Here is a 27,820-nt window from a genome sequence, read left to right as displayed (position 1 = left end):
TTAAGAATGTAAACGAATCAATATATTATTAATTGCCAGCTACCATATGAAAGGAATCAAAGAAATGGACACCTGGAAGAGTGTGAGAGAGAGACTACAATGAGCCCCATCCCATAAAGGAAGAGCGAGATAGAGGCTGAAAAGAGCCCCACCCCAAAAGGGAATTCCGAATATCAAATGAGTGTGATACGCAACTTCATCTCTTCTCTCCATATCATACAATGGAAACAAAAAAACAAACAAGAGCCTATAAACATTAAGTAAACTGTCCACCACCCATCCAACAACAACAAGAACATCTGCCCGTGAGCTAAATCTTAACTACCTCTTAACAGGATCAGGGTGGACGATAATAGAACTCAAAAGAGATTTCTTACTAGTAAGAGAACTCATGGCCCTTGATCGAAATATACTTCTTCGTCCATATAGCTATATCCTCGGCACAAGCCTGGGCTTGTGGTGACTTTACAAGCATGTCCAGGGTCGCAAACTCATGAACTGCATCCTTGTACTCAAGCACAGGAGCATCAATGTTCACTTTACGCAACTCCTCAGAGTAGGCAATTGCTCTATCCCTCATCCAATCGTGCTCCGCAACCACAGTGAGAGTTGGAGGCATGGACCTAAAGGGTGGCTCCCTTCCAGGCACCAAGGGATTGGCAGCTGGGTGGTCTAGACTGTACTCATCTTCTGGTAAGAAGAGTTTCCATGCTAGTATGCACATAGCCTTGTCGTAAAAATAGGAATTAGCAAGCTTAATCTCTGAATGCGTTGGTACACTCCCTATGAAGAAGGGATACAAGAGGACTTGAGCAACCACCTTGATGGGGTCCAACAGTTTCCCAGCCTCAACTGCCTTACGAGTGACGAAGTCTGCGATGTTTGCTCCACAGCTCACTCCAAGGAGAATGCACCTGTACAAGAATGACCCAGTTATACATCCATTTGAGAGAGAGAGAGAGAGAGAGAGAGAGAGAAGCACACATTATTTTTGCTCATAACAAAGAAAGATCAAAGATGGGAACAATTCATACATGATTTGTATAAGTGATTTTCCCAACCATTGAATAAATGTTGAATGTGCTATTTGAGATTTTGCAATGGCTTAAATGTTTCAGGTATTGAAAATTGCAGCACCAGTCCCAGGTTCAAATCCCACCACTAACCCATCGAGAAGAAGTAAACTAAACGTTGTACTTTTATAGGCCAACAAAGCCAATTCACACAGAATTTAAGTAAGCACCTGAATGCAACTTAAATAATTTTTTTCAGGTCAAATGAAGTGGAACCTTAAATAGGTAGTTAAGAGGGGAACTATCCTGCCTTAGCCTGCAAATAGTCTGACACAGAGCATAGTGTCATCTTAGTGCTGATAAAGTCAGATGCCTCAATCCTGGAAAACTGACTACTAAACTCGTGATCCTAACCCAGGGTAACTTGGTCCTTTTTCAATTTTTATCATTTTGAATGGTATGACATAAGGTATAAGGAAAAAGCAACAGCAAACACATCATGATCATGTTCAGAAAACAATTTACATGAAAATCAATCACCCCATGCCTCTTACACCATAGTGTAACCTACTACCATCTTAGGCTTGTTTATTTTTCATTCCATAGTCATCAGAGAGAACTTCACAAATTTCCAAATCAGTCTACTGGTTAGGGTGTATAGTGGATGCAGAGTTTGCCTAAATTGCAATACTCCCACATCAATGTTACATTGTTACGGCCTGTGTTCATGACAGCATAACAAACCTAACAGTTGTGTTTCGTCATCTACATGCTAAGAGTGAATGTGCAAAAGAAATTAACGCAGGATCATCAGTGTTTCATATGGAGTACCCAGTTTACAGAAGTGTAGCACATAACAATATTCAGAGATGATATAGGCAATCCCAACCACTGAATTACTTTACCCAGCTTTTTAAGATTATGAACTGTCCAGTAGGACCAGCTATATTGAACAAGCATCACACACTGTATAGCCCTCGGCAGGTGTGTAATGCACTCATTACAAATGTGAGTGCCTTTCAAGCCAAATCACCGCCTAGGCAGGTGCCTTGGCCTGCTCCTTAAAGGAGGAGAGAGAGAGAGCGAGAGCGAGAGCGAGAGCGAGAGAGAGAGAAGAATTCAATGATGTAAGAGAGAGAGTATTAATTCTACAAACCACAAAATACTGTCTAAATAATTTGAAAATAGAGGTGACAGTACTCATGGGAGTGTACTAGTTCAATTCGCCATCGAAATAAATAAATCAAGGAGCCCTAATTGTCTTAACAAGAGCATTTATTAATTCAAAAAACCCCAGTGTATGAGACCTAATTGTCTAAATGAAGGAGGGTCTTAACGCTATGAGCCCCTAAGTAGGACTCAAAAATTCGAAGTCTCACTGTAATATAATGAAACTACACTTCTAAAACACCATGTCTATGGCATTTGTATAACCCCAAATTTTGGGCACACTTTTTTATCCCAATAATCAATCTCAAAAAATTAAAATTCAATTTGCACCCTATATATGGTCAAAATAAGTCCCCTCTAATAATGAATCTAGACCATCCATGTGGTGAATTTCAAGATAAATGACTTTATCAATTCAAAATCAATTTTTTCTTTTTTAACATTGTTAATCTAACAAAAATAACGCATGTTAAAAAGGAAAAAGATCCTTCTAAGGCCCAAAACGAAGCATCTCACTAAAATGGATGGCCTATATTAATTGAGCTAAAAACCACTTTCTAAGTTGTGTTTTCAAATTTTGCTTTTTTGTGATTGTTCATTAGAATGAAAAGAATGCATATTTAAAATTTTGGGTTAAACAAGTGGCTCTAACATGTAATATAATGAAACTACACTTCTAAAAACACCATGTCTACGGTATTTGTATAACCCCAAATTTTGGACACTTTTTTATCCCAATAATCAATCTCAAAAAATTGAACTTCAATTTGCACCCTATATATAGTCAAAATGAGTCCCCTCTAATAATGAATCTAGAAGAACACACTCCTAAAATTTCAAGTGATTTGGATTTGTAGAAAAAAATTAAAATGTAAACATGAAATGAGGTCGTGACCATTAAATCGGCCCAGATTCAATCTGGGCCATTGGCGTTTACTGTAGCGGTCAGGGAGTGGACGTACAAAGTCCACTATATCTATATATATATATATATCGAAAGAGAGATTTTGAGAGAGAATTCCATTAGAGATTCTAGATAAAGAAAAAATATTTAGAGAGAGAACTAATTGCATTAGGCCCCTAATGCTAAGGTTTCAAATAAATCGAAGTGTAAGACTGTCTTTCTTTATGCAAAGTAGCAACACTCCTCTCTCTCTCTCTCTCTCTCTCTCTCTCTCTCTCACACACACACACACACACACCCATTTCTGCACTCTCTCATTATATATTCACCACAGATTCTCGACTGTCCTCCATCTCTCTACCACACCACACCACACCACAAACAAAAGAAGGGATTGTACAGTCATCACCCTTCTCGTCCTATACAAGTCCCCTCACTTACTCCAAAGCAGAGGAATAAGTTTTCGAGATAAAGAGAAGACAGGTAGAGACACAAGTAGAGAGAGAAGACGAAGACCTCTTGTGTTTTCTTTGCATGGTAGCCAACAATGTGTATGCATTCACTTTCTCTCTCTAAAGCCTTTCAACCGTATTGATTGAATGAGGCAAAGCAGCGTACATATGTGTCCACCTCTATTTATGCTTTCTTTGATCAGTTTATTGCCTGTTAACCCATAAAAAAGGCTTATGCATACAGTACTTTCTCCTAGTCTTTGACAATGTAGAAAATCTGGAGATTTTACAGGTTCATTCAAGCAAGCCCCAAACCCCCACCCCACTCCTTACTCTTTGGCCACCTAGGAAACTAGGCATCCACCTAGGCTGCCGAAATCAACATTTTTGAACATCGTATGCACCTATATCAACTTCATACATTCACTGGATTTGCTCATTGCCACCAAGAAAAAGAAATAGTGCATGTAAGGCAACGAGCAGAGTCCCCACTAGGAGAGAACTTATGATTCTTTTACACCATGTCACTTTTGACTATAGCAGAGGCAGCGAGGACACACCCTCACCTTGGAGCAAGTGCATGGAGAGAAACTCCCACATAGTAGTATCCCTATTCATGCATATGGTATTGTTATTCACATGGAAACAGTCGTCACTCACTAGGCCTGGACCTTGGAAAGATCACCGCATACTGATTGCAACATCACATTACTAGAGCCCGTAGGTCTGGTGGGGATTTACTTAATATCACATGCAGGTGGAGGAAAGGTGGCTAGGACAAAGGTAATATGGATGATCAAGGGATAGCTCGTAGGAGGGTAAATCTGTACAATCTCTCGTGGATGAAATTTCCTTTTCCCAATATCACCTACTGCTTTCAGACATCTCTTTAAATCTTCTAATATTTGTTCTATAACCCCCAATTTTAAAGATAATTCCTAGTCTTGGAAGGTTAGTTTTGAACTAACATGTTTCAAAGTGCCCTGTCTTTTAGAGAAGGATGGTCGGAGGAAATCTCAAATTTATAAGAGCTCATTTCCTAGTTCCTAGCTACTAATGCATTTTGTTGCCCAAATTCCACAATATACAAGTATGATAGAAAAGAACAACACATCAATAGTGTTTAAAAAAGCGGACCGCTCAGCGCCGAGGTGGTCCAGAAGGCCTGGGTGCATCGCCCAGGCCTAGGCGGCCAAACTGGGCGGCAGTCCCTGGGACCGCCTAGGCAGCCGCCCAGCGCCCAGCCCTGGCGGCCGCCTAGGGCCTGCACCCCGCCTATGGGCAGAACTATTTTTTTTTTTTCTTTTCTATTGATTGTTTTTTAAATATAAAGGGTTTCAAATGATGGGTTTTAGATTCATTTGAAACCTAAACCCACAAGAACCCTTTTTAGAGAGAAAGAAACCTCAAGAAAACATATGTTTCTGACTTTCATTGGATCGAAGTGTTTCTCAAAGTTATGAAAAATGGATCCAAAATCACCCAAGTAGATTTGATTTAGTTTTGGAGTTTTATAATCCTTATTAGAAGGTGTTTTTTATTATTTTAGCACCAGAAAACATCTCAGATGTGGAAGTTTGGAGTTCGAGCAATCAAAGTAACTTGTTTTATTTTGAGATTTTTTCAGGATCTAGTCGAAGTGGATATCCGGGTTGGAAATATGGATATAACCCGAATCCAAATGAAAAAAATTGCATTAGATGCAATTTTTATGAAAAAGATACAAAAGGGGGCATAAACCGGTTTAAGAAACATCTTGCCGGCATTAAGGGAAATGCTGCCCCTTGTAAAAATGTTCCTGAAGCTATCCAAGAGGAGATTAAGTAATATATGAGTTTTGTAAAACAAAAACAGGAACAAAATCCTTGTCATTTGAATAGATCTATTTTTGCAACTTCTAGAAGAAGTGATCCGGGTTGGAAGTATGGTTATAACCCAAAACCAAATGATAAAAATTGTATAAGGTGTAATTTTTGTGAAGAAGATACCAATAGGGATATTAACAGATTCAAGAAACACCATGATGGTATTAAAGGGAATGTTGCCTCTTGTACAAAGGTTGTTGAAGCTATTCGGGATGAGATTAGACAACTTTTGAATTATAAAGAACCAGAAAATATCATGAAAATGAGCCTTGTTCTATGGAAATATCTTCTCCAAGTTCTTCTAAAAGTGGTGATCCGGGTTGGAAGTATAGTTATAACCCAAATCCGAATGACAAAAATCGTATTAAATGTAATTATAGTGGAAGGATACTAATGAGGGCATTTACCGATTTAAAAACCACCTTGCCAGTATTAAAGGGGATATTGCCCCATGTAAAAATGTTCTTGACGCTACCAGGGAAGAAATTATACAATATTTGAGTTCAGGGAAGCACAAAAAGATAGAAAAGGGTAGAGCAGCCAAGACTCCTAAGGTCTCATCTGCACAGACTAGTAACAGGGAGGTAGAAGAAGAGGAGGAGGAAGAAACAGATTCAGAAGAAACAGAAGAGGACAAGCGTTATATTGAGGAGGGAGATGACTTTGATGATGATGGCCTCGATTCTTATGCATATGATGAAGCTTACCCTTTTCTTTCTGATGATGATGATGACTGAAGACTCTTAGTGTTGAGTATTGACTAATGTGTCATAGTCGCATAGACTGTATAGTTTTTGAATTTCCGTATATTTTCTCTTTCTTATTTTTTGTTTCTACTTTCTAGTTTCTAGTTCTACTATCTAATTTTTGTGTGTACAGTCTACAATGTATCAAACTATCAGTGTATGCTTGTATGGTTTTACTGTTTTAGCATTGTATAAAAATATGGATTATCAAAAATTCAAAATTCTCCTCACGACTTCAATCTTCTTTTTTTTAACTAAGATCATGGTCTTATGGATTATCAAAATTCTTATGAATCAATCATTATTAGTCATCAGTTTTTTTTTCAACTGGGCCTCAGCCCTCAGTTTGTTTTTTTTTTTTTTCAACTAGGCCGCCCAGGTTTTGGGCACCCGCCTATGCGGCTGCATAGGTGCTGGGCGGTCTGGACCCCATGGCCGCCTCGGTGCCGCCTAGCGCTTTTTGAAACACTGCATATCAATGTCGAATTCAAAAAGATAGTCTCATTGAAGCCACCTATCAAGCTATCACTAGCCATATCTCAACATAATCTAGTACACTAATGATAAGGACACCCATAATTTTAATAAATATTTACGAGTAACATCCATAAGAGTAACAGCTACATTAGATACTATCCAAATTAGAGTGCTATCTCCCCATGATATACAAGTTTATACTTAAGAATTTGGATTTTATATCACATTTGTATTAGTTTGTAAATGACCCCATCATCATAGAGAATACACAGCAATGGGAGGACTTGTTTTACAAGTGCTGCTGAACTCATGTTTAATAAGCTAACGTATAGAAGTCTTGGGCTTCAGCAATTCAAGTGTAGACCCATAAGTCCATATGGTGCATTGAGGAGTAATCAATGTAGTAAGTACTCAAAATTATTGGATAAACTCCAGGCCCCCATAGGGTTTTAGGATTGTTCATGGCAGTATTTGCAATACCACATCTCACAACGTTGCAATCCCCCATTCCAGCCGATTCCCAGAGTAACCTGATTCAGTCCTCATGCATGGGATTGTTTCTATATTTCTCATGCATTTTTAAACCAATCATCATCATCATCATCATCAAAGCCTTTTCCCAACTATTTAGGGTCGGCTACACAAATCCTGGTCCGCCATTCTGCTCTATTAAGGGCCATAACCTCAGTAAGGTCATGAGTCCCTATATATTTTCTCACTACTTCCAACCATGTCTTTTTGAGCCTACCCCTTGCCCTTTGTTAACCTTCCACTTGAACTAACTCACAGCTCCTAACAAGTGTTGTAATGAGTCGACACTGCACATGACCAGCCCACTTAAGTCTATTTTTCTCATCTTATGGCCTATTGGAGCCACACCTAAGTTCACTTGAATGTATTCATTTTGAATTATATCCCTTCTTATCTTGCCACCGGTTCTTCCTAAATCTTGCAACTTGCCCTTTGACCCTCATAACTGGATCCTGCATAATAAACCTCGGAGGCGTCGATATTCTCCTCTCTAAAAGTGTTTTACTCTATAACTTAAAGAAACAAAAAAAGAACTATTTCTAAAAATAGGAGAACTTGGTCTGAAATGGCAAATTCGGCTAGGTCAAAGCAGACCAACACCTTCGCAAGTTCAGCATTCAATCCATTGCTAATAACATTGACTGCCAGAACACCACAAACACGCCTCCAACCCCCATAGCTTACCCATTACAGCTCATCTCCCTATAGGTCTCTAACAATCATTAATGCCCCTGGCAACCACAGCTATTAGTTAAAGCTTCTTTGACAAACTAAAACTCTGAATAAGCTCTATGTGCCTTCATGAAGTTTTAAAAGTACTACTGCTTGTATGAGAGACCTCTCACAGCCTTCGATATCCAGAATTTGTCTTCACGGCTCTTCCTTCTTTCATCTCCTAACAACTCAGAGTTACCATCCACAACCCTACAGCATAGATCTTCAATCTGACAACCATCTACATTCAACCTAAAGGAAGACCCTAGTCCTCTGATCCTCACTTTTCCCACATCTCGATAATTTTGCCCACATTTCCTACCCCTATATGCCAAAGGTGAAAACCGGCACTATGCACCGTTCACTAGTTTCTCATGGCAACCACTTCCAAAGCATTTTATCAACTAATTCATATAATCTTCATTAACAAAACCCATGGCTACTGGATAAACCAGCTTCCCGTTCTCCCCAACCAATCTTTCTAGAAAAGATGTCACAAGATGGAATTTTCCTACCAAGCAGGGATATTTAGGCCTACCACAGTGCCATAATGGCTTCAAAATGCACTGGTAGAGAAACCATCTCCTCCAATCTCACAACCAGCACGCTTTAGTATCCATCTCATCTTCCAAGAATACCCTTATCCATGTGCCCAAAATCTAACCACTTCTGGGTATCCCACTCATTTTTCCATCTTGTACCTATTCTTAAACCTTCTCTTTCAAGAAGAGAATGCCCTTCCAATTTATCAACCTTTCCAAACATTTAATTGTATCGATGCACATTACCTCATCACCTGTGCACGCACAAACTCTTCATATTACAGAACTCCCTAACTCACGATCACATCTCACTCTTGATGCACACCTCCCATATTCTATGGCTGAATCCCTTACTTTTCTGCTTCTCCCTCTTAGCACATGCATTCTTCACAGTCACAGCTCTTTATACCACTCCCCCCCCCCCCCCCCCCCAAAAAAGCCCCAACCTCCTTCAACACTTAATGGTTAGGAGGTGCATGTGCTGGGGCCTAGCTGATCAGCATAATAGAGGCACCCATTCAAAACCTCATCGCATGTATACATTTGTTTCTGTAGTGTTGTTTCATCAAATTTTCCATCACAGAAATAAACAAGTTAATCAAATGATGTGTATGTCTTGGTTTAGCAATTTCTTGCAGCTATTCCATATAATATATTTTTAAAAAGAAAGAAAGAAATGGTGGGGTTAAATTCCCAAAGTTTACCGAATCTTAAACTATGAAAGTCATTGGAGAATTATTGCAATGTAGTCATTGATACCTTTTGAAACCCAAGATGGAGCTTCAATACCATAGTTGTTGGAGGCAGAAGTGGGTTCCGGAGTGGTATCGGTTCAAGGAACGCCGAACTGCTATAGGTTGGAAGCTCCCTAGGTTTAGGATCAATGTCCACACATTCAACAAGTTAAGAAGTTAGATCCTAGGATACCTAGGAGCGAGATCCACATGTCACTAGGTTCGAGGTTTTAACTTGGAGGAATATAAGCTCAAGTATACATAAAACGAGATCAATTTATAGTAATATACTATATGATAAAATTAGGACCGTGCCAACACCCACTCGAGCCACTAGCATATACCTTAGCTTATTACCAATGCCATAGCTATAGTACTCCAATTTACTACAATAATACAGTTTAATAATATCATAAATTCGCTTAAATGATATTAAACTGTAGTTTTTTAATACCATAATCCTAGTATACCACGATGTGACATGCACTACATTTTAACATAGGCTAAAGAAATAAAATTTATAATACTAAGGAGAGGAGCAGTAGTTCAATTAATATTATAGCTCCTCTCCTTGGAGAGATCCTACAAGCATGTAGACCTAGATACCATTTTATAGGGAGCGAGATCCCTATTTTTCTAAACCCAGCCCCCTCTAAGATCCCTTAGAGGAACCGCAGGATCGAATTCCTCAAGTGGGCCGTGGCCTTACCCCCAAGGTTCCTACAACTACGTTCAAGGCAACCTTGCATACTCTTGTCACTATCTAAATTACAAAAAGATAACATGAAGATAGAGAAAATCATATTTGACAGTGACAATCGTTTTCTTTTATATTTTTTTTTTTTTTATGTGTTAACATTGTATAGGAGTAAAAAGGAGTTACATCTTCCCAAAAAATTGGCTATCCACAAGCGGAATCCCCATATACAAAGAGCCCCCAAAGGCGGTTCAACAAGAAAACTGTATTTTTATTTTTGTTTCACTCTAAGGTGTTTGAAATAAAATACTCAGATCCTACTACTGTTCATTCTTTGTTTGAAGTTTTGAACAAATTCATAAAAAAGTAAATGCATGTGAATACTCATGAAGATGGTGGATGAGAGATCCGAGGAGAGAAAGATAATATATAGCAGATGAAGTGGTTTATTTCTTTAGTTTATATCTCCAAGTATGGAGCTTAAAAAATTGCTAATGTAAATCCAGACATTAAATAATGATTCGACGAGAGAAACTTATGTTAAAAAAAGCTCTTCAAGAAGGAAGAGTGAAACAAGATTCAATCAGATCAGGCAAGCTTAGGTCGACAACTTCTATGGCTTATAGTTTGCTTCCTACGGAGTTTTAGAATACTGATGCTGTCATGGATGTTCAAGGAATTCACAAATGGACTAGGATGATTCAATGAGTAAATGTTGTCAACATCACCATTCTTCCCAAAAGGGAGGAGAAGAGCAATAGAAAGGATTTTAAGGCCAGTAGTTTGGTGGTGGCTGGAAGCTCCACATAAAATGCATAGGTCAAAAGAATATTGATGTAGATCATGTCATCAATTATCTAACCAACCTACCCGAATCTCTCACCGAAGGCCGTGATTCCGATTCCGACAAGGAATCTTCACGGAACCCATTTCTGTGAAGTCCAGAATCTCTATTACTTATCTTACGAATCTCGATTCGAACACTTACATAAGCTCGTTTTCAATATTTACTAATTCTAGATTCTACAATTGGTGAATCTCGATTCTACACTCGTTGAAACTAGTATCCACCTATAGATACTCGATTCAGATATTTCGAATCTTGATTCCTGAACGACAAGTACCGTGTTTCATAGATGCAAGAAATAATGAACTAAACAAACATCGAATCTTGTTTCCACCCTCATAGAACCTTGATCTTTTTTCTTAAAATCGTAATACCACAAAATCAAATACCAATATTCTAGGTGCATAAATATGTCACTAATGAATTGGTCGACAACATCAGGGCTGTCGTGGGAGATGTATAAGAGCGTATGGATACTATGCTGGGCAAAATTGCAATTGCCCAAAATGATGATCCTATGTTATCAAAGAGCGAAGACTTCAGTTGTGGCTCGTTGGGATAGGTCGAATCTTCCACTGCATGGTTTGGGGTTCCTTCTCAATCCCTAGTACTATTCTCGAGAGTGGTTGGCAACACCAACCCCTAAGGGGGGAATGAGGATGAAGCCCCACTACGATCTAGAGGTTTCTACCTATTACCATGCAGCTCTTAATGTATTGATTCCAGAGGATGCAGATCGGGGTAGGGTGCGGCAGCAAATTAGTGAGTTTGTAGGCAAAAGAGGGGTTCTTTCTCCTAGCATCTATACTTGATCAAGGTACTATGGAAACTGTGTCCTGCTAGGACATGAATGATGGTAGTACTCCTGAATTACATGCACTTGTGGTAAAGGTGTTATCACAAAGTGTGATTTCTTTCTATGCGGAGAGACGTTGGAGCACATATTGAAATGAAGGCGGCTTAATGTGGAATGATCAAAGTCATTGGTATATGTTCATTACGATGACAGGCTATTGAGTAGATTAAGGGCAAACTATGAAGCCAGATACAAGGATTGGGACTCTATCCTAATGATGATCACCTTGAGGATGGCGTAGAGGCTTTGGCAGAATTGGCTGCACACCTCAAAGTTGATGATAATAGATGTATGCCCAACATCTTACCACCTTTAAGATCTATCACTCCGTCGAGTACTTCAAGAGAGGCACCAAGTACTCTAAGAGACGTCGATAAATTGGCAATTGAAACAAAACCATCACTGAGAGCGAACTAAGCCAACCTTTACCTAGACTTGCCCCTAGAGTGTCTCCATCTTATGCGCACGAACGAAGCTATCCTTCACCTAGACCTGGGCCCCCCTTCTGTCTCTGAGCAATATTCCCATTATTGTGTAATGAAAGTGGTGTATCTAAGAAATTGTATCTTCTATCTCTTAATTACACGCAATATGTAATTTTCAGCTATCATTTAATGTCAAAAAACTCAAAATCTTTGCTGACTTCTAAATCTGTCATTGTCTATCCATGCGTTTGCTTGACGCTTGAGTATAAGGGGGTTACAAATCTAGATTGCCAGATGGATCGAAACTCGAATTCAAACTACTATGAATCTTGATTCCAATCTGCTCAATTCCAAACTGGTATGAATCTCAATTCAAAATGCTTAGGAATCACAAATCCATCTACGTAGGGATCTAAATTCCTTTTTACTCAAATACGGATTCCTGTAAAATAGATATCTCATTTCCCACTATTCCTCTTGTATGGACACTGATTCCGAAAATAGGAATCTTCTAACCAGTCGCAATTCCGCAATTTCACGATTTTGATTCCTAAAATGATTTGGATTCGGAATCGTTTCCAACAACTATGGACCAAACTAGCGAAAGCTGCATGGGGGAAGTAAGTATTGGATGATGTTTTTGTAGCGCACAGGTTCCTAGCTAATATCCAACGTACATGAGTTCACTAACAAGACTAATTTAGGTAAGCTTGTCATCAGGTTAGCTAGAGTTTTTTGGAGTATATTTTCAAGCGTGTGGATATCACGAGCTTGGATTCAGTGGATGAGGGCTTTCATCATTGCTACCACTTCTTTAAAAACCAATATACACAGAGCTCCTTTGAAACCAATATAAACAAGATATATTAAAGGAGTTAGTCTTAAGCACTAGATGCCCAAGAGATCTTTATCTCCTTTCTTGTTCCAGCCGTATGACGAGGATAGCAGTATCCATAGGTTATTGTGGTACTCCCCAAAGGCAAGTATGTCTAAGATATCCCTATTTGCAATTCATGGATGATATAATCATTTCCAGTGAACTTCAATTAGTTAGAGCAATGCCCTAAGATTTGTAATGGTTATAAAAGTTCCTCTATGAAAAAATCAATAGGCAGTACATATGAAAGATAGGAGTATAAGGGATATTTCTGAAGCTGTTAGTGATATCATCGACAGCACCAGCAAACGTAGCTAGACATTCCTTTTGTATTCAAGCTTAATGAAGCTTATAAGGAAAGCAGTTAAGAAGAGGACTGCCCAAATTAAGGAACGTCTTCTAAAAGAGCGATAGCACCAGCAAACGCAGCCAGACATTTTACGAGTCTCCTTCTACAATCAAGGATTCCCCCCAATCCCCATTGTATTTTTTGATGCCTTCTAAAAGAGCGATAACTTCCACCATGGTTGAGTTAGTCATGCTTGTGACCTGAGTACTAAAGGAGGCTATCGCTTTCTTGGTTTCTGAACAGCCCTCCAAAACCTGCAGGACCGGGGTTGCCTACAAAGCAACCATCAAAATTGAGCTTAACTTGGTTGATTTTCAGTGATCTCCAAAGAGAGGAGGCGAGATACAGGCGGGTCTAGTGTCCAAGACACCTTGCAAATTGTTAAGGAAATAAGAGAACAACCTGCCTTTGAGGTGTTTGTGGCTTTGAGCCCACGGGATAATCATAGCTCTGGTACGGTCAATTATTGTGTTGGGGTTTGCGTCCAGGTACTCAAATATTCTCGCATTCCTCTTGGTCCACATGGTCCAAATTGTAGCTGCCAAAGATGTGCACCACATAAAAATAATCGCCGCAGGAAAAGGAGGCAAGTAGAAGGCTTGGTAAAGTTGGAGGATTGCTTGAGGGACCACCAAATGCCACCCAAAAACTATGAAGAACTGGAGACACAGCAAAGTGGCAACCTCACAATGGAGAAACAGGTGGGCATTAGTTTCTTTGGCAAACTTGCACATGGGGCACCTGTTAGGAATAGCAAACCCTCTGAGGGACCACCAAATGCCACCCAAAAACCATGAAGCACTTGATACCAGAGCAGTGTGGCGACCTCACAATGGAGAAACAGGTTGGCCTTAGCTTCTTTGGCAAACATGCACATAGGGCGCTTGTAAGGAATAGCTAACCCTCTGCTTTGTAATTTGTCCATTGTGAGAACTTTCATGAGAATAGCACACCAGCAAAAAGTATGGCTTTGCGATGGGATTGGGTTGAGCCAAGCTATTCTTGCCAGAGTTATAGGGGAGGGGGAAGAAGTGGTGGACTGATGTAGAAGGATAACGTAAAAGAAGAGACTAAGAGTTGGCCAAATGGGGTAGAAAGTAATTTTGGAGGAGAGCCAAAAGGAAGCCAAAGGTGACGAGTTCATGATCCTGTAGTGGCCTTTTGAAGAATGAACTCACAACTCTAGTTTCTCCCAACAGCTCAAAGCATTGATCAATGATGGCCTCTGGGCTTACTGCCAGTGGGAAGAGGGAGGGGAATTGGACTTGTAAGCTGGTATGGCCAATCCAGGGATAGGACCAAAATTTCACCCCCCTCCCCTCCCTGGCAATGAACCTTCTGTTATGCTTGAAGTGGTCGAAGCTGGTCCAGATGGCCCATCAAGCCCTTGAAGGTCTACTTGATGAATGCCAGGAAGGGAGCCATGCAGAGGGGCTCATTTGGAACTTTTGCCTCAAGACTGCCTGCCAAAGGTGGTTAGATTGGATGGAGAAATGCCACCACCACTTACCCAACTGGGCTAAATTTGCCAATTTGAGGTGTCTGATCCTGAGCACCCCAACCCCCCCCCCCCCCCCCCCCCCCCCCCGGCAAAACATTTGTATGGGTTGGGTAATCATAATCATATTCCAGGACACCAAGTGGTTTTCGCGGTGATCTTCCCCTCCTGTCCAAAGGAAATTCCTCATCCCTCATGAGTTTCTCTAGACGCTAAGCTATAGATGCTGGCATGGTGAATAGGGACATCTGATACACCGGCAGGTTGGAGAGGGTAGCCTTAATGAGGCAGATATGACCAACTCGAGAGAGGAATCAACCCTTCCAAGCCACGAGCTTGCGGTCGAATCTTTCAACTATCGGATGCCACTGATGCCTGCTGGGTTTAATGGTGCAAAGAGGGATGCCTAGGTATTCATTGGGAAGATTGTTAATACCACAGCCCATTCTGCTGGCTAGGACTAAAGCGGATTCATGAGTTGAGGCAATTGCCATTTGTTTAGCTTTCACAAGGTTTACATTGAAGCATGTTGCGAGTTCAAGACACCTGAGGGTGTCCATCTGCAGATCAGTACCCCCAATGAAGATGAGGGTATCATCTGCATATTGCAAGTGCGAGATCGACGAACCTTGACTACTAGCTTTGGAGCCCTCAAGTAATCCATTTTGATATAATCTATCTATGGACCTGCTGAATATGTCGGCCACTAAAGCAAACAAAACAGACGAGAATGGATCTCCTTGGCTGAGAGCCCTGGAAGAAGGGATGAGTCCTTTGAAGTGGCCATTAATAAGGACTGAGAAATAGGGTCCCGAATGTACCCTTTGATCCAATACCCCCATTTGGACCCGAAGCTCATCTTCAACATAACCTCATCAAGAATGGCCCAATCTATGTGGTCATAGGCTTTCTCAAAATCTAACTTAACCACAATCCATGTTACCTGGGCTGCGTGTCTAGAGTGTATACATTCATGCCCAACGAAGGCTCCATCAAGGATTTGCCAACCCAGTTCAAAACTTCTTTTAGACGAGAAGCAAGAACCTTAGCTAAGATTTTGTAGGAACTGTTCAAAAGACTCATGGGTCTGAAGTCTTTGAGCTACTCACCTCCACCCACTTTGGGGACCAAGGCTAGGAAGTTGGCATTCAAGGCCCTGTGGATTCTACCTCTCCCATAGAACTCATTGAAGATGCCAAGAAGTCTGGCCACAAGGTATCCCAACAGTCGCTAAAGAAGGCAACCAGGAAGCCATCAAGTCTGGGAGCTTTGTCTTAACCTAAGTCTTTAATAGCTTTCGAGGTATCCTATTCAAAGAAGGGCCATTCGAGCCATGGAGCCCTATATTGGGGTAGGAGAAGAAAACAGAGATCCGACATGGTAGGCCTAGATGCAGCCTTCACAGTTAAAGAATTTGATGATAGTGCTCTCAACCACTTTTGGCTAGGAGTAAGAGTGACCACCAACTATGATATGGGTTATTGCGCTCTCCCTAAGCCTGAGAATAGTTGTCATATGGAAGAATTTTGTATTTCAGTCTCCAAACTTCAACCTAGGGGTGGCGATCACATCGGGTTGACTTGGCAGGTCAACCCCAATGGGGTCCAGGTACAAGTTTTGGATCCAGCAAGACATGTAGAGGTCCAAATGACTTGGTGAGCCATGTCAGTCTGGATCAGGGCCCGACTTGGACCCTAACGGTTCGGGTCAGGTCAACCCGACCTGGCGTGGTATACATAAGTATAAAATACATAACTATATTGAAAGTAAGACTATGTGAACCGGGCAAGAATAAACCGATAAAAAACTTCTTTCTTTTTCCTTATTTTACCACACGGATCACTTACAAATATCCAAACACAATATATGAACCAATAAAAACACAATACATGCAAGGACTCAAACTTGCTTTCCATCAAAACAAATTTTCATTCAAAACATAAATCTACAAAATACATAGCACTTTGAATGAATTCAAGCAAGCATGAAATAAAACAATATTGCACACCTTGCCTCAGGTTACCCCCAAAGACTCTGCAAAACCCACACTGGGTCTCCTCCACCAATGGCACATAGGATCTCGGCCTAGCCTCGTCCCATAACTCGAGAAGCCTAGGCAAAACCTCTTGAGAGTATGACATGGGATAGGGCTTTGATCAAGGCTCAACACAAAAATAAATCTCAATGCACATAGGCTAGGGCGTGCAACCCTTGTGGTTGGGTGTGCCCCTTAGGGTTTCTACCTCCTACCAAAAATGAAACCCTAACTAGGATAGAGGAAATAAGAGAAAGAAAGAGAGGGCCAAATCAAGGTGTAGAGAATAGACCCGCATAGAGAGTATTTATACGATAGAGACTAGGGTTTTGGGGTCTAGAGTTTTGCCATCATTATGAGACTCAATCTTGACCTTTGATCATGGAAACCTGTGGGGTGAAGAGATCTCAACCATTCATTCACTAAATCAGTCATCATGATCAAAAGGAATGAGGTGGAACCATTATCCCTCAGTTTGCATAACTCTATTCCTATGAAAAATTGTGTAGCGAAAATATTATGTTTTTGAAAATAAATTTTCAATCAATCTCTACACTTGCTTATTTAAAATTAATCAAATCCATATCATAACACTTTCCTTTAATTTTAAAACAAGTGGGTGGCTTTCATCAAAAAAAGAGGGAAAGGGGCACCCCACACATGGAGGGCCATGTGGGCCCCATGCCCCTCTCTAGTAGGCTTATATATGGTGGGCCCAAAGCCCCAATGAGCCCCCATACCCAAAATTTAAATTTAAACTAATAAAAACAATTTTATAAAACCAGTAATTATTTTATTTTCCACTCTGAATTAAATAAATCCAGAAAATTGATTTTTTTACTTAAAAGTCCTTTTTCAACAAATTCAAATATCCAGAAAGGTCTAAAAAATCATTTTAATTATCTAAAATATAATTAAACATATTTCAAAAGATTTGATAGAACTTGGATCCAAAGAGTTAGGAATATAACAATATACTGAGGACTCCATCCTTTCTAAAAACCACACCTCACTGCATCTTCTCAAACTGACTCATAGTTCCCATGACCCACAGCCCTTCACATAGGTTCATGATTGGACTATCAAAGTCAGCCAATAAATGAAGGAGACACGAACCTAGTCCATGGATTACAGGTCCTTCCTTGAGGGCAAGTCCAGACCCCATTCTTAGCACGATACCACATGGGTCCTTGTCCTTCCAAGTTCCAACACAGTCTAGTCTTGCAGTAAGTCATCTGTTAGGCACATGTACAGAACAAACCCTCATCCAAAGGGCTTCTTCCTGAACGATTATCTATTGTACATGCCGTGTGATGGTAATTATGAGGATTTCGGCCCTTGTCTTATCCGACCAACCATCACACACAAGGGTCACACCCAATCCCCTGACCAACCACTCTAGGCACAACTCCAACCTCATCAAGAGATAACCCCACATCGAAACCCTTATCAGTTGTGCACAAATGCCTAAGGTTACAGGTTTTCGATATCAATTTGAGCCATAGCCAGCCAAAGCTCAGGTGAGTCAAGGCATTAGCAATGCCTAATTGTCCAAACTGGACCACACTCCCACTAGAGCCAACATTTTATTATAAATAATTTATGTACATGTTGTCATAAGGCCTTTAAATGGCCACAAATTTCCAATATCCATAAGTTAAATCATCAATATCAAAGCCTTTTTCCACCTATTTGGAGTCGATTATAACTATATAGTTAAAGGGTGCGGTTTGTATAGAGCCTAGGCTCTAAACAATCAAATTAGAGCCTACCTTCAAATAGTATCGAGAAATGTGGTTTCAATACTGAGAATATTTGTAATAGCCTTAAAATTTATTTTCATCTTTATTTATAAAGCTTAAAGCTTAAAAAACAGTGTGGATCGATAGATCTATGAAAGCTTTAAATCTTGAAAATTGACGGTCCAAAAATGCGTTACAAAATACACCATTTCCAAAAGTTGAAATCCATTTTTTTCTCATGTCCATGCATCTTGATGTCAAGATGATCAATTTGAGGATATTTGGGTATCAAAACATATTTCAAAAGATTTGATAGAACTTGGATCCAAAGAGTTAGGAATATAACAATATACTGAGGACTCCATCCTTTCTAAAAACCACACCTCACTGCATCTTCTCAAACTGACTCATAGTTCCCATGACCCACAGCCCTTCACAGAGGTTCATGATTGGACTATCAAAGTCAGCCAATAAATGAAGGAGACACGAACCTAGTCCATGGATTACAGGTCCTTCCTTGAGGGCAAGTCCAGACCCCATTCTTAGCACGATACCACATGGGTCCTTGTCCTTCCAAGTTCCAACACAGTCTAGTCTTGCAGTAAGTCATCTGTTAGGCACATGTACAGAACAAACCCTCATCCAAAGGGCTTCTTCCTGAACGATTATCTATTGTACATGCCGTGTGATGGTAATTATGAGGATTTCGGCCCTTGTCTTATCCGACCAACCATCACACACAAGGGTCACACCCAATCCCCTGACCAACCACTCTAGGCACAACTCCAACCTCATCAAGAGATAACCCCACATCGAAACCCTTATCGGTTGTGCACAAATGCCTAAGGTTACAGGTTTTCGATATCAATTTGAGCCATAGCCAGCCAAAGCTCAGGTGAGTCAAGGCATTAGCAATGCCTAATTGTCCAAACTGGACCACACTCCCACTAGAGCCAACATTTTATTATAAATAATTTATGTACATGTTGTCATAAGGCCTTTAAATGGCCACAAATTTCCAATATCCATAAGTTAAATCATCAATATCAAAGCCTTTTTCCACCTATTTGGAGTCGATTATAACTATATAGTTAAAGGGTGCGGTTTGTATAGAGCCTAGGCTCTAAACAATCAAATTAGAGCCTACCTTCAAATAGTATCGAGAAATGTGGTTTCAATACTGAGAATATTTGTAATAGCCTTAAAATTTATTTTCATCTTTATTTATAAAGCTTAAAGCTTAAAAAACAGTGTGGATCGATAGATCTATGAAAGCTTTAAATCTTGAAAATTGACGGTCCAAAAATGCGTTACAAAATACACCATTTCCAAAAGTTGAAATCCATTTTTTTCTCATGTCCATGCATCTTGATGTCAAGATGATCAATTTGAGGATATTTGGGTATCAAAACATATTTCAAAAGATTTGATAGAACTTGGATCCAAAGAGTTAGGAATATAACAATATACTGAGGACTCCATCCTTTCTAAAAACCACACCTCACTGCATCTTCTCAAACTGACTCATAGTTCCCATGACCCACAGCCCTTCACAGAGGTTCATGATTGGACTATCAAAGTCAGCCAATAAATGAAGGAGACACGAACCTAGTCCATGGATTACAGGTCCTTCCTTGAGGGCAAGTCCAGACCCCATTCTTAGCACGATACCACATGGGTCCTTGTCCTTCCAAGTTCCAACACAGTCTAGTCTTGCAGTAAGTCATCTGTTAGGCACATGTACAGAACAAACCCTCATCCAAAGGGCTTCTTCCTGAACGATTATCTATTGTACATGCCGTGTGATGGTAATTATGAGGATTTCGGCCCTTGTCTTATCCGACCAACCATCACACACAAGGGTCACACCCAATCCCCTGACCAACCACTCTAGGCACAACTCCAACCTCATCAAGAGATAACCCCACATCGAAACCCTTATCGGTTGTGCACAAATGCCTAAGGTTACAGGTTTTCGATATCAATTTGAGCCATAGCCAGCCAAAGCTCAGGTGAGTCAAGGCATTAGCAATGCCTAATTGTCCAAACTGGACCACACTCCCACTAGAGCCAACATTTTATTATAAATAATTTATGTACATGTTGTCATAAGGCCTTTAAATGGCCACAAATTTCCAATATCCATAAGTTAAATCATCAATATCAAAGCCTTTTTCCACCTATTTGGAGTCGATTATAACTATATAGTTAAAGGGTGCGGTTTGTATAGAGCCTAGGCTCTAAACAATCAAATTAGAGCCTACCTTCAAATAGTATCGAGAAATGTGGTTTCAATACTGAGAATATTTGTAATAGCCTTAAAATTTATTTTCATCTTTATTTATAAAGCTTAAAGCTTAAAAAACAGTGTGGATCGATAGATCTATGAAAGCTTTAAATCTTGAAAATTGACGGTCCAAAAATGCGTTACAAAATACACCATTTCCAAAAGTTGAAATCCATTTTTTTCTCATGTCCATGCATCTTGATGTCAAGATGATCAATTTGAGGATATTTGGGTATCAAAACATATTTCAAAAGATTTGATAGAACTTGGATCCAAAGAGTTAGGAATATAACAATATACTGAGGACTCCATCCTTTCTAAAAACCACACCTCACTGCATCTTCTCAAACTGACTCATAGTTCCCATGACCCACAGCCCTTCACAGAGGTTCATGATTGGACTATCAAAGTCAGCCAATAAATGAAGGAGACACGAACCTAGTCCATGGATTACAGGTCCTTCCTTGAGGGCAAGTCCAGACCCCATTCTTAGCACGATACCACATGGGTCCTTGTCCTTCCAAGTTCCAACACAGTCTAGTCTTGCAGTAAGTCATCTGTTAGGCACATGTACAGAACAAACCCTCATCCAAAGGGCTTCTTCCTGAACGATTATCTATTGTACATGCCGTGTGATGGTAATTATGAGGATTTCGGCCCTTGTCTTATCCGACCAACCATCACACACAAGGGTCACACCCAATCCCCTGACCAACCACTCTAGGCACAACTCCAACCTCATCAAGAGATAACCCCACATCGAAACCCTTATCGGTTGTGCACAAATGCCTAAGGTTACAGGTTTTCGATATCAATTTGAGCCATAGCCAGCCAAAGCTCAGGTGAGTCAAGGCATTAGCAATGCCTAATTGTCCAAACTGGACCACACTCCCACTAGAGCCAACATTTTATTATAAATAATTTATGTACATGTTGTCATAAGGCCTTTAAATGGCCACAAATTTCCAATATCCATAAGTTAAATCATCAATATCAAAGCCTTTTTCCACCTATTTGGAGTCGATTATAACTATATAGTTAAAGGGTGCGGTTTGTATAGAGCCTAGGCTCTAAACAATCAAATTAGAGCCTACCTTCAAATAGTATCGAGAAATGTGGTTTCAATACTGAGAATATTTGTAATAGCCTTAAAATTTATTTTCATCTTTATTTATAAAGCTTAAAGCTTAAAAAACAGTGTGGATCGATAGATCTATGAAAGCTTTAAATCTTGAAAATTGACGGTCCAAAAATGCGTTACAAAATACACCATTTCCAAAAGTTGAAATCCATTTTTTTCTCATGTCCATGCATCTTGATGTCAAGATGATCAATTTGAGGATATTTGGGTATCAAAACAACCTCTTCTAGTGAAATTTTTGAGGTAGGCTCAAATTTGATTGTTTAGAGCCTTGGCTCTATATTAGTTAAATGATATAAACTATATACCATAAAAGATATAAAATAAATTATTTAATTTTTTTATTTCTAGGCCTAGACGCGACCTGACCTAGTGGATTGGTTTGGGTCCAAATGACTTGGACCCGACCTGGGCCTAGGTCCAAGTTAGACCTAGTCAGATCAAGTCCTGGTCGAGGTCGAACCGTACCCAACCTGTTGCCACCCCTATTTCGACCATTTGATTATAAACCTTCGTTATCATAAGATCTCATCTTTTCTAAGGACTAACTGAGGTCTAATTTGTCTTTGGTCCTAAGCTCTCTCTCTATTTGGGAAAGTAGAAATCTCTTCTAGGGAATCAAACTCTTCGATTTGAGCTAAGATTTCCCTCTTAATGTGTTTGAAATTTCCCTCTTAATGTGTTCAAAAACTCCTTCTCTATTTGGACGCATTGCAAGTTTTATCATCCCTCTAAGTAAAGAAATTACGTAATGGGAAATTAGAAATCAGTTCACCTTTGCAACTTTGTAGGGAGTGAAGGAAAGAGAGCTTAGCACGAGTTTTTAGGTTTTTATAGTTAGCTACTTAGCTTACAAGGACAATCTTCACGTTATTGATCACTTCAGCATAGATTATGCATAGCATTAGCCAAGTTGTGTGATCTACTTAGGGCAGCAGAAGAAATAGTGAACAGCCTATTTGTTCATTTTAACTACGGTTAGATGGTGTAATCAAGTATTCCTAATTTACCATTATATCTCTTGTTGCAGTAAGGCTTAGTAGGAATTGACTGTAATGAGAGGGGCACCGGCACACATTGTAATGGCATGTCTTTTACAACTAAGCAATGTTGTTAAGATCAGAATGGTGGTTGACCTGGTGAGGACACCTCTCTGGAGGACTGGTTCACTGGTCATAACGATCAAATAAATTTAAAATAAAAAAGGAAAAACACAAAAAGATTTAAAAATAGAGAAAATTATGGAAAAAATAAAAAAAATCTTAGAAAATAATAGAAGTTTCAGAAAATTATTAGAAACAAAAAATAAAATCATAACACAAAATTATAACTAGGGAACAATCCTCCTATATGAACACTTTCCATATTTCAATTGAAGCATTAAACAACCCAAAATAAAAATAAGACAAATAACCAGGTTCAAAAAAAAAAATATTAAGACATTTGTGTCTATTGGTTGGTTCCTGTACTCAAAGTTTCTTGAAGGCCTAATATGTTTTGGTTTCATGCTTGAAGTGTAAGGCATAAAAAGTTCTCAAGAAGTAAACCTCGTCAAATTTTATGTTAGTTATTTAAGAACAAATAAGACAAAAAATAAGTTATGAAATAAGAAATCAATATGAGTATTCAATTCATGCAATTCACAACCAAATTTTCTAAGATATTAATAAACTGAACACCGATGACAAGATTCCACCAAAAAAGATAGTCGCATCAAAATTTGGCTAGTAAATCTCGAGGGTGACATAAGGACTACAATGGAGCAACCCTTAAGTATCATGTCAATCTCCTTGGTATTATACTATCAAATGTCACATTTGGAGTGAAATTTCCACCGTAAATTTTCTCGACTTGAGGGATAGTTAAGGGCACTATTTCCTTCTATATAGGCATTATTAACCATCAAGAAGTCAATATTCTAACAATCGCTATAAAAGTACAAACCTATGCAATTCAGAAGAAATTGGCAATTGTAACCATAACCATCATAGCAACATCTAAACAGGCCCATGCATCAAATTGCTCTAAGAAATAGGCACCAGAATTTAGCAACAACATCAAAAGAAATATAAGCTCTATGGAGCTTCAAGGAGTTACTATCAACAATGATAAACTCTATGGAGCAATTTAACGCATAAATAGCAACAACATTCCAAAAGATGCCAAATATATGGGCTGACAGGAGGTCAATAATGATTCTCATGGTGATATTTATATAGACCGACAACATTAAAAAAACACAGATAAGTCACTTCTAATGGATGCAACAGAGAGCTACAATGTGGAATACAAACATTGTGCTACTGGACCTAGATCCTAAGGATCGACTAGAAATGTATAAAGAAAATATAAAGTTTGTTTATCATTGTAGTTGTATCTGTAATAAATGGAGTCAAACTTGATTTTGAAAGTCATAGTTACAAGGTAATTATGCGGGTACTAGGACTTGTATTGATACTGACAAGCTAGTTCCTAAAATGTTCCAAGTATGTTGGATTCGAATAAAATTCAGGACTGGTTTCTAAGAACCTGGTGCTGATATTCTATGAAATTAGTGCATGTTTTTTGTTTGGGTTCGATAAAGTGGAATTCAAACCTGGGTTATAGGACTGCAATCATCAATACTATAATCAAAATAGGAATACAAACATCAACACTTCCATATGAAAAAAGCAAAATTTACCAACTCAGAGATGAACCTAACTAACATTATGATACAATAAAGTGGTTTAATTGTGACCAAAGAGCCAAGGAGATCAGCTACCAACTGTATGTTTCAAACGAAATTCGCATCAAAGGTAGAACAACAAAAGTACGTCTCTATAACGAGTTAACGACTTCTACCATGTTTAAGGTTTTGATTTCCAACTCTATTAAGATCCCAGGATAGGTGAATAAAAGAGCAAAGGAGATCAGCTACCAACTGTATGTTTCAAACGAAATTCGCATCAAAGGTAGAACAACAAAAGTACGTCTCTATAACGAGTTAACGACTTCTACCATGTTTAAGGTTTTGATTTCCAACTCTATTAAGATCCCAGGATAGGTGAATAAAACTCGCATAGTGTTCAAGCACTAGGACCAATATCTCTAGCATCTAGAATTCAAAGAAATGCAGTTCAACAAGCGAGATGTAGAATAGCTAATGGGGAAAGAACAATATGAGTTAGGACTGAGACATGCAACAGAAATGCAAACTACAAGAAGCAAAAACAATCAGAGGATGCTATAGCCCAACTCAAAGATTTTTTGGAAAAATGCAACAAAAAACTGGGGAAAAACACAAACAAGAACAACATTCATTCTAACAATAAGAAAGAATACGAGCAAAAAAAAGGCAAGAAGAAGAAGAATCATAGGAACAAGCCAATACCTTGACGGGTCTCCATGAGCTGCAAGCCAAGGCTCTACAACAGATGCCCCAAATGTGTCCACAATGTGCCTATGAGCATCAGCCTTTCGGAGTTCAGCACGTGGATTCCCTAAAGACTTGTTACACTCTGCAAGATTAGCCTGTTTCGCCAACCAATGCAAAACTTTCACCCCATCATCAAAAGCAGCAGGGTACCTATTCTCCGGTGCTAATCGATAACCTACTGCAATCACAATTGCATCACATAGCTTTGCAATTCTCCGACAAAACACATCATTCGAAGCTGAATCCTTGCTTCCTGCCACAAACCCACCTCCATGAAACTGCATAATAATTGGAAGCTTTCGGCTTGAAACTGATATTAGATCTCTTGGCAAATATCCTCTATACAAACCCCCTTCTCCATCTTGTCTCTTCTCTTTTCCAACTGGATCAACGCCTGATCTCTTTGGAATCGATGAATCGAGATTGTAATTCAATTTTTTGGATTCAAATCTGGATTGAGAAACACCAAATTCTCGCCGTTGGCCGTCGTCTGAGTACAAAGAATTCGCGGATGAATCAGATCTCGGGCTCATGAATGCATCACCATTTGCCAAAGCCGAATCGAGATTGGCTTTTCTTGCTGATTCTAAATCAGCAGAGCCATAGCTGCTCCTCCGATTGACCTGTAAAGCCATGGGCCTGGAGGCCCCTCCTCCTCCTCCATAGCTGCTCCTTCTCGTCTCCGAGTTGGAGGATCTGGGTTCAACGACAGGAGAGAGAGATGAGTCAGGGAGGAAGATGCGGATAGAGAGAGAAGTGAAGGGGTCGATATGAATGTCTTTGGTGGCGACGCCATCGGTGAAGGAAGCGTTCGCCGGCGCAACGCTCTCCCCCGGTCGGGAGGTAACCCCAAAGGAGGCGTCTTCGTGGGGCAGGTGGAGGCTGTTGTTCTGGAGTCTGTGCTTCAATAAGAATTTGAAGAAGACGCTGTAGAGTTTCACAGCAACGCTAGGCATGCCTCTCTCTCTTTCTCCCTCTACCTGGAGGAAAGATCAGGGGCCCCTTGTACCAGATGCATTGATGGAACTGCAGAAACAGAGACTTGGGTTTGAGAGAGAAAAAGAGAGGATTGAGATGGCAGGTAGATGGAAAGGTTTTTGAATTTGGAAGGTGGAAGGGGAGAAGGGGTCTAAATTCACGGAAGATGAGAGGGAGCAAGGGCAGAGGATGAAAAATGAACTTATCATCTGTGTATAATGCAACGCCCAAAGATTTAGAGAGAGAGTAACGGATAAATATTTAACAGAGAATAGGGATTAGAGCGACAAAGTGGGGTAAAACGTAAATGGTATGCATCACAAAACAATCTTTTCATCCGATATTTGCCACCGACACAGAGAGCTACTTTTACGTGTTTGCGCGTGCCACTTGACAGCACATCGGATTTTGGGCGTCTTAAAGGAAATTTGTTTCATGCGGGCTGGACCGCATTTCTACATACGCGGTCCAGAAAGTGAAAGTGTAAAGTTAAGATGTATGCAAGTACGTGTTTTATCTAAAAATAATGGAAACTAGCCGTCTAAATGTTTTTTTATTTGAATTATTATTTTTAACTTTTAAAATTTATGTATTTTTCATATTTATGATTTTCATATTAAAGATTATATATCTTTAAAAATTAAGTCTTGAAATCTATCTAAAAAGTAAATTTATTATACGCGGTTGCATAGAAATCGGGTCCCTTTTCAAACAAATGCTCTTTTTCTCTCTCTAAGTGTTTTTTTTTTTTTCCAAAAATTACAAAGAACCCCAAAGAAGAGATTTCTTATACAATTTACTCCAACTAAACTTTTTTTTCTATTTTTTGTCCCAAAATATACTTTCCTAACAAATACTATCAAACAAAAAAAAGACTAAATTACCTTTCTTTACTTCTACCCATGCCTCTCTCTCCTCTAGTCTAAAGCGCACTCCGGTAAATATACATAGCGGTCTGGCACTATTCTTTCTAGATAAACATGCAGTCCGGCAAATGTACATTGCAATTTAGCACTTTTTTCCTGGATAAAATACGGTATGGCAGATCCCTATGGTGGTCCGGCACTTTTGTTACTGGACAAACATGCGATCCAGCAAATCTATATGGTGGTCTGGCACTTTTATATATGGGGTCCGACAGATCTATATATGTGGTTCGGCAGATCTGTATGCAGTCATACAGATAATGAAGGTGGTCCAACATTTTTCTTAGTTTAATAGGGTCCAACAATTGGTACATCGTAGTCTGGCAACCCATGTAGCTTTTGGTACTGTGCATAAGCCCACGTGAATATTCGATCAAAATTTATTTTTTATGTACAAAAAAGGGTATTTTCAACAAAAAAAAATGCACATTTTTCTACTTGGGGGGTATTTGCTAGGAAATTATATTTTGGGTTAAAACGTGGAAAAACAAGTTTGGTTGGAGGTAAGTTGCATAAGAAGTCTATTATTAACGGTTTTGTAATTTTCTGTCCCTTCTTTTGTTTTTTTGTTATAAGGCCAGCGAACTTTTATTACT

General features: G+C 39.4%; 1 protein-coding gene across 1 annotated transcript; it reads right to left on the bottom strand.

Annotated features, from left to right (window-relative positions):
* Positions 1-26,838, bottom strand: LOC18435088 (putative carboxylesterase 11). The gene is made up of 2 exons (XM_006845141.4): positions 25,276-26,838; positions 1-914 (listed from the first exon to the last, which is right to left on the bottom strand). Exons 1-2 carry the CDS (start codon positions 26,274-26,276, stop codon positions 377-379), a joined length of 1,539 nt encoding a protein of 512 aa, XP_006845204.1. The 5' UTR covers positions 26,277-26,838; the 3' UTR covers positions 1-376.
* Positions 26,839-27,820: the final 982 nt, after the last annotated feature.

Source organism: Amborella trichopoda, chromosome 6 (genome assembly GCF_054954075.1).
Source record: "Amborella trichopoda isolate Santa Cruz 75 chromosome 6, AtrichopodaSantaCruz75HAP2 v2.0, whole genome shotgun sequence".
In the NCBI taxonomy this organism is placed as follows: Eukaryota; Viridiplantae; Streptophyta; class Magnoliopsida; order Amborellales; family Amborellaceae; genus Amborella; species Amborella trichopoda.
Note: the sequence above shows the minus strand (reverse complement) of the source record. Positions and strands in the feature narration are given on the sequence as shown.

What these genes read in the sequence shown, in the direction of transcription:
- LOC18435088 (XM_006845141.4), bottom strand. Translation starts at nt 26,276, where the DNA reads ATGCCTAGCGTTGCTGTGAAACTCTACAGCGTCTTCTTCAAATTCTTA. An exon ending in GCTCATGGAGACCCGTCAAG is followed by an intron (nt 915 to 25,275) that starts GTATTGGCTTGT and finishes ATTCTTGTACAG; the next exon opens with GTGCATTCTCCTTGGAGTGA.